This window comes from Lactuca virosa, chromosome 4 (genome assembly GCF_052849685.1).
Source record: "Lactuca virosa cultivar CGN04683 chromosome 4, Lactuca_virosa_CGN04683_v6, whole genome shotgun sequence".
In the NCBI taxonomy this organism is placed as follows: Eukaryota; Viridiplantae; Streptophyta; class Magnoliopsida; order Asterales; family Asteraceae; genus Lactuca; species Lactuca virosa.
Genome location: NC_136429.1, coordinates 91,685,793 through 91,697,290, shown reverse-complemented (window position 1 = coordinate 91,697,290; position 11,498 = coordinate 91,685,793). Strand labels below are relative to the sequence as shown.

General features: G+C 33.6%; 1 protein-coding gene across 1 annotated transcript; it reads right to left on the bottom strand.

The window, feature by feature from the left end:
• Window positions 1-6,001: 6,001 nt before the first annotated feature.
• Window positions 6,002-8,420, bottom strand: LOC145109908 (GDSL esterase/lipase At1g29670-like). The gene is made up of 5 exons (XM_079047026.1): window positions 8,010-8,420; window positions 7,802-7,926; window positions 7,430-7,675; window positions 6,404-6,662; window positions 6,002-6,273 (listed from the first exon to the last, which is right to left on the bottom strand). The coding sequence occupies exons 1-5, from the start codon at window positions 8,248-8,250 to the stop codon at window positions 6,050-6,052; spliced, it is 1,095 nt and encodes a 364-aa protein (XP_078903152.1). The 5' UTR covers window positions 8,251-8,420; the 3' UTR covers window positions 6,002-6,049.
• Between the last annotated feature and the right edge of the window lie 3,078 nt (window positions 8,421-11,498).

The window sequence follows — 11,498 nt, the reverse complement described above, 5'->3', positions numbered from 1 at the left end:
TAATCGTGTGTACGTGGGGCGTACTCGATGGTTGACCAGATGATGGGACTCTAACCGCGTGCACGCAATGTACCACTTGGTACGCCAGCGTACACGCTTGGTCAGCCCTTTCCCCATTAAGATCTTATTACACCAAAGTTTCACGTACAAAGTCAGATCTAAGTCTGAAATAATGTTTTTGAGCATAAAGTTTCCAACTTTATGGTCTTGCATAGCCAAGAAGGTCTTAACATCAGAAATCTCAACTACTTAACCCATTAAGACCTCAAAACACATGCATAGAAGGAAATATATGGTCAAGACTACATTTTTATGCTTCTAAACACCTCAAAAGTGACTGAAAGGACAACTTAAATCTATTGGAGTAGCTTATACTCAAAATACCCAGATAATGGGACCTAAAGGACACAAACTCTATGGCTAACTTATATCTATGCATAGAATCATCAAGTTCATAACTTTATACCTCAAAATAGATATTGAAGGTGAGGTGTTCCTGGATCTAGAAGGTCTTGAATTCCAAGATGATGCTTCTTTCTTCACCTTGCATCAAAGGCACCACAAACACACTCTTTTGAGCTCAAAGGATCACACACAAGAGATTAGGGTTGCAAAAGATGAAATGAAGGTTGGAGGCTGGAGAGGGAATGAGGAATGAAGATTTAATGTTGCTTACATATGGACCAAACCCTGAAAATTAGGGTTTAAGCATTTACCACGTACGCCCGACGTACGTGGTGTACACCCAGCGTACTAGGGTCCGCCCCAGTATGCCTAGCGTACATAACGTACGCCCAACGTACTACCCTCTTGGCCAAAATTGCCAAAATGCCACTATGGGTCATTTTGCAAGCTTCCTCATACCCAAGGGCTAAAAATCAAAAACCTTCCTACTTAAGCGTGAATTTTGGAAATACGTCATGCCGGGATGTTAGATGTCGTGACTCGATTAAATCGCCTTGAAAGAAACGAGGATGTTGTCATAAAAGAAACAAAGTTATGGGTGTTTGAGTATAAATGTCGACCGGCTAGCACAAAGAAAATAAAAAATCTTAGTCTAAAGGAGAGAAAACATCTTAAAATGGTTTATGCTTGATAGTTGTGACGAAGTCCGAAAGTATATTCTATAAGTGTTCTTATTTTTTTAATTCATTTTCTGTTTTTAATTTCTCCATTTTTACTAAATCTATATGGTTGTTTCATCAATGTTGTGAATTCAAATCACTACATTCTGAAAGTGATGAAAAAATCGAATTACCTAAATGGTTCCTTCACAAGGTCTATGATATGAAAAAACAAAAATCTCCAGAGTTTAACCAGGTGTTATCGGCTCTTTCAATTGGTGCGCATGAGAATGCCTTTATTTACACTGCTTGCATAGTGAATGGTGTTAGGTTTATGGTACTTATGCGTGACGCCCAACAATCAACACAAAACTAGGGGGTTCTAATAGAGGGAGATAATAAGCAGAAATATTACGGTCAGCTAGAAGAGTTTTTCGAGTTGCATTATCCTCATAATTATTCTACTGTACTTTTTCATTGCAAGTGGTTCGATGCTACATGAGTTAAATCTGATAATAATTTCACCAGTATCGAACTACAATGCAAATTGAGCAGCGGAGACAACTCATATTTGCTACGCATGCCAATCAAGTGTTTTACATCCGAGAACCTTCTCGAAGTGACGAAAATAACGGCCTATTGTGGGTTTTTGAAAATGTTAATCATAGAAGATTTTGGGATCTACCGATGAACGATGTCGACCATGATCTTATTAAAAATGCCGACAATGATTCAACCAATGTCGTTCTTAGTAATGCTTCTTCTAATTTCACTCTTTCAATCGACTTTGACCAGTACTTTTAAAATTCCCAATCTATTGAAGACGAAATTGAAGTTGGTCTGCCAATGGGTATCATCAATAATGTGTCTGATTGCGAGACTGATTATGATGAGGAGGATTCCGATTATTATAGTGATGTGTCAATAGACACTGAAGTGTCTGAGGGCGAGAATGATTAAAAATACATTACATTTGACTAGTAAAATAAGGTTTGTATTTGTTATAATCATATCATATTGTATGTATATATATTCATATTATGTTATACTTTTTCAGGATGTCATTTTTTTATTGCATTGCTCCATCTCGTGGCTGCTGTGATGGACCATGGAGGTGACGGTGCTGACGAGCCACCATATCTGTTTCGTGGAGGTTTTTGTGATCACCAGATCGATGGTAATTAAGATTTATTCTAATTCTTTGTATTTCATATAGTATGTATATAAAAATTTATCTTGACTTATGAAACACTACCTCCAAAACGAAAAGGCATGGCAGTAAACAAAAACATGTATAAGTTATTTGAAGCTAACAACAAACGGCCTCTGAAGAAATACGTACATGCCGATTGGGGAAGTATATGAATGCTTCATTTGGGAGGTTGCGAATTATATGTTGCGAGACATCGCTTTGGATAAAAACACATGGAAAGAAGTTCCTAAAGCTGAAAAGGATGGCATGTTACAATATGTTTCGGTAAATTATTTATAAAATTATATTTAATATGTTTAATTTTGATTTATTTTTAACTTTTCTAGTCTTTTGTAGACATGGTTTGATTTTGGAGTGTTTTCAAATGATCCCATGGCTTCAGTTTTTTGGGAGTCACTGAACAATCATATATGTGCTCGGTATAAAACCCGCAAACATTTTGCAAAAACTCGTTTTACTAATTTGCAAGGGGATGTGGAGGCAGCAAGGGTTCGAGCCCCTGATGGTATGGATCCGCAGCGTTGGAGTGATGCTATTGACCACTTCTTAACAGATGAGCATAAAAAATGATCCAGTGCAAACAAAGAATGTCGGAAGAAGCAAATAGTTAAGAATCATGGAGGGATGTACAGCTACGGTAGTGCTAGTTTTTAGAGCGTAAGTTCAAGTAATATCTATTCAGTTATAACATATTTTTTAATGATTATTCAAGTAAAATATATTTTATAATGTTAAACAGAATTTGAATAGAATTGAAGCATTTCATAGTGGGCATGTGAATAAAAAAGGGGAATTTGTTGAACGGTTAGTTGAAGACCAATATGTAAGTTTTTATTACTTAAATATAAAGTAGATTGTTGATTTTCTTTTGTGTTAGTTTTAAAGTATATTGACAATCTTCGTGAAATACAAAATGTTTTAGTTAGCGAGGTTGCTTTACATACTCAACATATAACCGACTCCGGTGGTGATCCATACTCTTTTGATTGGATCACGATATTTGAGAAGGCGTTAGGTGCTCGAAGGGGGCATGTGAGAGGCATCAGGCCTAAACCTCATTCTACAACGGGTATAAGTGCTCCATCCCAATTACAGTCATAGTCACATGCACCGTAACCAACACATATACTTATTAAACTCTTATAGAATTTGGTAGCTTTGGAATATTGTGAAGAACTTGATACATTTATAGTAAATTTTGGTAGTTTGATACTTTGCTTATTTGTTAAGTTGTTAATTCATTTGTTATGAATTTTGTAGTTTGGTAAATTGTTAATGACTTAATTGATTTCGTGGTTTGATAGTTTGTTAAATTGTTAAAGACTTAATTCATCTGGTGGTTTGATAGTTTGTTAAATTGTTAATGACTTAATGTGTTTGTGACTTAATTGTTAAGTAACAATAATTCGTTTTTCAGTTTGATATTTTAACTTATATACTTACTTTGTATGATGTGGATGTCAGCAGTTTTCTCCAAAATTTGGCATTTGTTACGACAATTGGAGATATTATTAACTCATTTAAGAACCAAGTTAACAACAAGGAAAACAACGACGGGGAAGACGAAGACGCCTAGTATTTCTATTTTTTATGTTATGGATGATATTATTTTGGATTTATTAGATAGTTTATGGATGATATATTTCATGTTTGTTTTGAATTTATTAGATAGTTTATTTAATGTGGTATATTTGATGTTTTATGTAATGTGGTATGTATTGTTTTATGTTATAAAATAGTTTATGAAATGTGGTATGTATCGATTTCTGTATTTTTATAAAATCTGCATTTTATAATATATAAACTAATACAAATATAAATTGTTTTAAATAAAAAAAACATTAGCGGAGACAACTTTACTGACGAAATGAACCAATTGCGACGATGACTGCCCCGAGAAGTCTTGCCAGAAAAAACTCCGAGTGGTGGCCGGAATATCAATAGAGACGATGGTTATAGCGACTTCGAAGGCTTTTAGAGACGACACCTATTAGAGAAGACACTAATTGCGACGACAATTGACCATTAGCTACGAGGTAATAGCGAAGACCCTTAGCGACGACATGTCGTCGCTAAAGGTATTAGCGACAACTTTAGGCATTAATTGCGACGTTTTTTTATCGTCGCTATAGGTAATGTTTTTTGTTGTGCCACCGCACAAAAAAAATAAAATAAAATAATAATAATAATAATAAACTCATCTCACTATTAAATACATACGTTTTGTACTACTGTAGTATAAATAGACATGTATAATGTAGAAAGGGTTAAGAAGAATTAAATAACAAAGGCTTTTTAGTGATGTAGAAAGAAAATAATTAACAAAGAGAACTTCATTTGTTCACATATTTTTAGTTTACATTTTCCGATATAAAAGAGTTAATAAGAAGAAATAAATAACAAGGACTTGATGTGGATGTAGATTACAGCTAATGTCTCTAAACTGAACAATCTCAATCTTTTTGTTGTGATTTGGTTTTGTTCGTCTTATTTTCATGTTTTACTTGGGTTAAATGGATTTGAATCTTTAAGCAACACAAACGGCTAATCATTAATTATTATATATATATATATATATATTAAAGTTGTGGAAGAAAGAAGTAGTAAACTTTGGATACTTTGTCCAAATTTGGTCCCTTGATTTACATATCCGGTCCCTGTACTTCTTTAATTAATTTATTCATGTCATTTTGTTTGTGTTCCATTCAACTTTCCATTTTTTGGCAGAATTGGTCCCTGTATTATTGTTGGAAGTTAGGAATACTAAATTTGGATGTTTTTGGCAACTTTGATCATTATTCTTTACCCATTTTGACACTTTGGTCCTTGCAATCAATATTTTTACATTTTTTTGGAACTTTTTAATATTTAAAGTTTGGCCACAAAACTTTAACGGTTTGACAACTTTGATCCATTTTCTAAAAAGTTGCTAATTCCTACCCCTTTAATTCTTTAGCCATTTTCACACTTCTGGTCCTTGCAGTCAAAACTTTTACATTTTTTGTCCGGGGCAAAGCCCAAAATTTTCATCATTGCACCTTCTATGTCTGTCATATCTATCAATTCGGAAACAACATTGAAAGCTTCTGGCCCCCGTATAACGGAGGTAACCTTTCTAGTTATGAATAATATTTCTTCTTTGAATCACATTATGGTTAGCGTAAGTCATATATTTGTTCAGCTCTAGTTGTTTTCATTTATTCTATTGAAGAACCTTACGGTTTCAAAATGATGTAACTAGTACGGATTAGACATTAAATGATGACAATCGACAAAGTCAAGCAAATAAACTTTATCAATAACTATTATTACATATCAAAATTTTAATTAATTGTCAACTAGTTGTGAGACCAATATATTACATTAGTATCTAAAAAAAATATACAAAAATGAAAATCTAACAATATAGAAAATTTAAATTTATAAGAAAAAAAGAAAAATATTTAATTATTAAAATTGAAGTGCTTATTTATCTTTTAAATTTAAACAAATAATTTAAATAAATAAACAACTAAAATAATTAGATTCAATTTAAAAATTTAGCAATTATAAAGAAAATTGTATTAATGAATTGGATATAAATTTATTATTACATTTAAGTATTAAATGAAATTTAATAAAATTAAAAAAATCACAAAATTACACATAGACATAATTTAATATAAATTTACCACAAAATGACATGTGGCATAATCCATAAAAGGATGACAAGTAGTAAAATGATTTTCGTTTATTAGGTAGGATTGTAAATCACTTACAATGCAAACCACAACTAGAGTTGAACCAAGTGATAAATGTCAATGGGATAAACATCAACATGATTAATTGCAAGATACGACCTTTTGGAGGCAATTCTGTTTGCGGCTTCAGTAGTATGATATGCATCCCAAAAGAAATATTCGCTCCTGTTCAAACATGGAACTTCAAATGGTAGACATGTAAGAGCACCATTGTTCAACCCTGTTCCACAACATCCACTATTCGCTACGGTAAATCCTATACCAATGTAAAGAAAATGAGTCCTTATTTATAAAAGTAGTAGTTATTTATAATTGTATTAATTTTAAATTATAACAATGAAACTGCCTGGAAATAAATCTGAAGAAGCAAGACACAAAATATTTACCAAAAGCTGAAGGTTGTCGAATGACTTCCATACTCATATCATAGAAGTTCAAGTAGATAAATTTTGCATCTTGTAGGCTGGTATCGTTGTTGAGCTCATCAACAAGTAATTTGAGATTGTGATTGAATAGTTGAACCGCTGTGTTTATGTATTCTACACATGATTCATTCGTAGAGTGACGTGACAATTCATATGGGGTGCAACCGACAGGACCCAAGCCATTTAAAGATACTTTCCTCGCTCCATAACTGTATAATGTCTAAGATATAGACAATTAAAAAGCATTAATTAGCTTACATTTTTTACAGCAAGGTTCATGTATGCTAATACTACATCAATCATTTCTTGTGTATGAAGGTCTTTTCACAATCAAACTCAACAATCAATTAAAAACTACATTCTATCTCTTCCACTACACAACTCACCAAACCAATTTTTCCCTTTCAATAGATACCCAAATTTTATTCTTTTACAAATACATCAATATCGGTATTTATTTATTAAAAAATTCTTTTAGGCATTTTTAAATATATATTTTGTTTCTATTAAAAAAATAAAGTAGGATTTATAAATTAGAGCTTTCGCTAAAAACTAATTAATTATGAACCAAATAGAAGAGGTCCATATGGCGGTAACATTGTACTTGCTGTGATGGGTATGCCGTCTAGAAAAGCTTTTGGTCGTTCACGGTTTTCCTTTTATCTTTTCTTTTTAATTAAATATGTTTTTGATTGATGACTGAACTTAGTTTGGTCATTAAAGGAGGTAGTCTTATGAACTGCTGATCCTGGAATATTAAGGCACCATGTACTTATAAATCATGCTAGTAGCAAATAAACGAATATATAAGAGTGAAAAAAAGTTATTCAAAGCTTAAAAGTGCTTATATCAACCAAAATAGTCTAAAAAGCAATCTCGAAGACCCCATACAAAAATCCAAGTACCTGGTTTATTTTATGGCGTGGGTATATGTTGCCAAAACCAAGAAAAAAGGTGGCAAAAGCGGAGGCATATGTAAGTACTCACCAATATCTGTCTACGATATTGTTGAATAAGGACTTGTGTGAATTTCTCAACTGTAAACATGCTGCTGGTTTCATACACTGCTGGTATAAAATAGTTGTTAAGGTAATCATTGCTCCCAAATCCTACATGATAGAGACACTTCTTTAGGTATTGTGATGCCAACCCAGGCTCCCCTAGAATCTCTCTGATACTCGACACTGTCATTTCGTGATTTTTCAGTTGTTGATCGAATGTTATGCGATCGCCCTGTAAGGCACAATAGATTTTCATTAAATTTCCAATATATTGTACGTTTAAAATGATATATGCCGGCAACTATGTAACTGTTATTAATTAGTGACTTAATTAGTGTCACATTCGTATGAAAATCACAAGATGGTGGCCAGTTTCACTGCGAATTCCTGCTGCTGCTGATGCGTAATTTAGTCCTAGTAGTATATCGGACCCATTTGAAAGAGCAAATGGAGGAATGCGACTATTAAAACCTAAATGCTCAGCTGCAAATACGTGGAAAATGTATCAGATTAGGCGCAGATACATGTAAGTTATCATAAAAGGAAAAATGAAGCCAGAGAAAAACCCATGAAATCAGCAAAGGTTCGCCCATTGCAAAACCTTCCAGTTGGCCCAGAACTGAAATCAATGCCATGAGGAAGGTAAATGGCTTTGGCAAAGGTGACCAAATGGTTGTTGTTGCCGTTGTCAACTAAGGAGTCTCCAAAAATGAAGTAACATGGCACTTGTTGTTTTCCAACTACCCATGTTGGTAAGATAACACTATGAAACACTATGATCATAAATTTTTTGTGGAAACATGACATGGCTGATATCTAGGATCTTGATGAATTGTATGAAGGGACTCAAAGAGAATTGATTTATAGCTTTCAAGTTGAGCAAACGTAACCTAAACCAATGAGAGATGACCAACGTAACATTGAATGGAAACTTGACAAGAAAATGTTACCGTTTTAATCATCGAACCTATTAAACTAATTGCCTCCCCCATGGAAATGCAGTGGCAATTAAATGGATTATGATGGATAAAAAAAGCTTGAAACAAGTTTAAATTAAGAAAAAACATGTCCCTGTGTTTTTCCAATATCTGAAGTTTAGTCCTTCAGTTAATTTTTTTTTTATAGATGGTCTTTGTGCTTTGAAAACTTTTGATGTTTGGTCCTTATTGCTTACTCCGTTAAATTTTGGTCGTTAAGTAAAGGACATTTTCGACATATTATTACCACAGGGACCATTTATGATGTTTTTTGTTATTTAAAAAAAACATATAATATAATTATTTAATATATAAAGGGTCTCCCTCTCTCATATACAACCATGGATTACAGCCAAAACACTTACGACTTTGTTCTTTATCTTCTTCCCGCCTTTCATCATCTTTTCTCCTTCCAAAAACCCAAAATCTTTCATTAAAATAAACATACACAGCATCCATTCAATAAAATAGTAACATAATAACATACATAGAAATTGATTCAGATCATTTCAGTAACTCTGCTTAATAGAGTTAGAAAGAATTACAAAAATAAAAAAATATATCTGAAATCCATGTACGGGTTTTGAGTTGCAGGTTTCAGAACGAGGAAGGAGGGCTTATGTTATCGAGTTCTTCTAAAAAATTAATCCAACCTATGTGATGTAGAAGCTCCGTATTCTGAAATGAGTTCCAGACTGCTTGCCATTCGATCTACACTTCTCTCTATCAATGTTTCTTCAATTGTATGATCGATCTGTAACAAAAAGGGTAGCTCCACACTGTTTTCCTTCCGATCTATGCTCGCCGAAACCATATCCATAAACCAATACGGCGGGGATAATGGTGGACTTTGGTGGCTTATGGTGGGTGGTTCTTTCCCATCACCGATGGTTATTGAACCTCCATGAGCATTATCATCATCATCGAACCTCCCACCGAACACCATCTTCCTACCTGTTTCTATGATGCTCCAGATGTGCAACACCATCTCCATCATATAGCTTCGTCGACCACCCTTTAAACACCTATTAACCACCATTGTTACCATCTCAAAACTACCTCCTTGCACCACCACCCATGTTCACCGTTATGGGTATTGTAAGGGCTGCCAATTATCATTCAAAGAGCTTCCACTACAAGGAAAAAGGCCATTACCGGCGACAAAAGTCGCCGGTAAAAGTCCAAAATGTCGCCGGTAATACTAATAGCGGCGACGCGTCGCCAGTACTAAGTCGCCACTACTGCTTCGTCGCTATTGATCACTTTGTCGCCGCTAATGAGAAACGTCGCCGGTATTGACCGTGTCGCCGCTAATAACTATGTCGCCGGTAATGAGTCTTGTCGCCAGTAATAGTGTCAACGGTAATAACAGTTTTCATTTTTTTAATTTTTTTTTTAATTAATGATTTTGGTTGCCGGTAATAATGTCGTCGGTAATTACATAACAATATTCGATTAAATATCAAAAATAATAGTGTCGACGTTAATTACAAAACAAACATCCGATTAAATATCAAAAATAATAGTGTCAACGCTAATTACAAAACAAACATCCGATTAGATAATAACATCCTATTTATACCAAACATGAAAATCATATACTTTTACATACATATACCACATATACACCAAATACAAATACATTCACATACACACAAAATAACATCCTACTTAAACCAAATACACATAATTTCACATATATAGATAATAACATCCTATTTATACCAAATACAAAAATTTCACAATCATATACCACATTTACAACAAACATACATACATTCACATACACACAATAACATCCTACTTATAACAAATACATATAATTTCACATATCATATATATAGTTCTACCAAATACTCATATACCACATACATCAAATATCAAATATACACACAATTTTCACATACAAATATCAAATATACACACAATTTTCACATATGGCAATTTTCACATAATTTTCACATACAAATACCAAATTCACAAAAAAATGAAATAATAGAACCAGTAGTGGCGGAAATCAACGGATATGTAGCCGGAAAAACTGCTATTCACCCGATGAAGCTACAAATCGACAGTAAAGATGATGTTTCCTTGCTTGTAAGGTCAAATGTCCTCCAACAAAACCTGGGAGCCATCCAAGATGTCACAAATCTCTTCAACAATATTTGCAAGGGTAACATACAAATTAAATTACCAAATCTTAGAAATTTAATCAACACTTTTTCAGTGTTAACATACAAATTAACAAGGAAATTATCAAAGAAATTATCAAATCAAATTACCTTTCTTCAAGAAATTGAGTTAGAAATCGGTCCCAAATCACACCTTCATCCTTAATATCCTTAATATGACACAATGTGGGGAGAAATCGGGATGGAACAAGCAAATTGAAGATGAACTCGGAAGAAGCTGGAAGGGGCGAAGGGTAGCGAAGGTAAACAGAAAGCAGAATATGGAAGAATGAAGTCTACTGCGTGCGTTTTTTTTTTATCTGCGAGAGGCTTTACCGGCGACGCCTTTAGCGGCGACAAATAGGGTTTTACCGGTGACACTTATCAATAGCTGTCACACCCCGCTAAAGCGGAAACACGAGGCGTGGCAGTATAAAGGGTTTCATAGCAAAAGTTAAAAGACAACACCAACCATAGTATTAAAAATCATTACAAATTTACAATGGGTTTGAACAACTTTTAAAAGAAATTACAATGTAAATTGAAATACAACACATGCGAATGCTCCTAAAAGTGATGTGTCCCTAAGTGCCACTTACTCAATGATTCCTGAAAAAGCATGTAAAACGAGCGTCAACTATAAAAATAGTTGATGATTACTCACAGATAAAAAAAAATTGGTTCCTTGAATTGAAATCAAAATTTTGATATAAGTTTCCATAGATAAAAATATATTGCTAAAATGAGTAAATAAGTTTGTATAAACAAAGTTCATTGTCATCATGAGAAATAAAGTATGTTGCCCAAAAGAGATGCAACGTTCATATCCTCATGGGAAATAAAGTTTGTTACTCAAATGAGTAAACAAGTTTCATTGCTACAATGAGCAAACAAGTTTGTTACTATA

Coding starts and splice junctions, on each gene's coding strand:
- LOC145109908 (XM_079047026.1), bottom strand. CDS start 8,250: ATGTCATGTTTCCACAAAAAATTTATGATCATAGTGTTTCATAGTGTT. Junction 7,676..7,801: donor GTGAAACTGGCCACCATCTT/GTGATTTTCATA, acceptor TGTGCCTTACAG/GGCGATCGCATAACATTCGA. Junction 6,274..6,403: donor TCGACAACCTTCAGCTTTTG/GTAAATATTTTG, acceptor ACATTGGTATAG/GATTTACCGTAGCGAATAGT.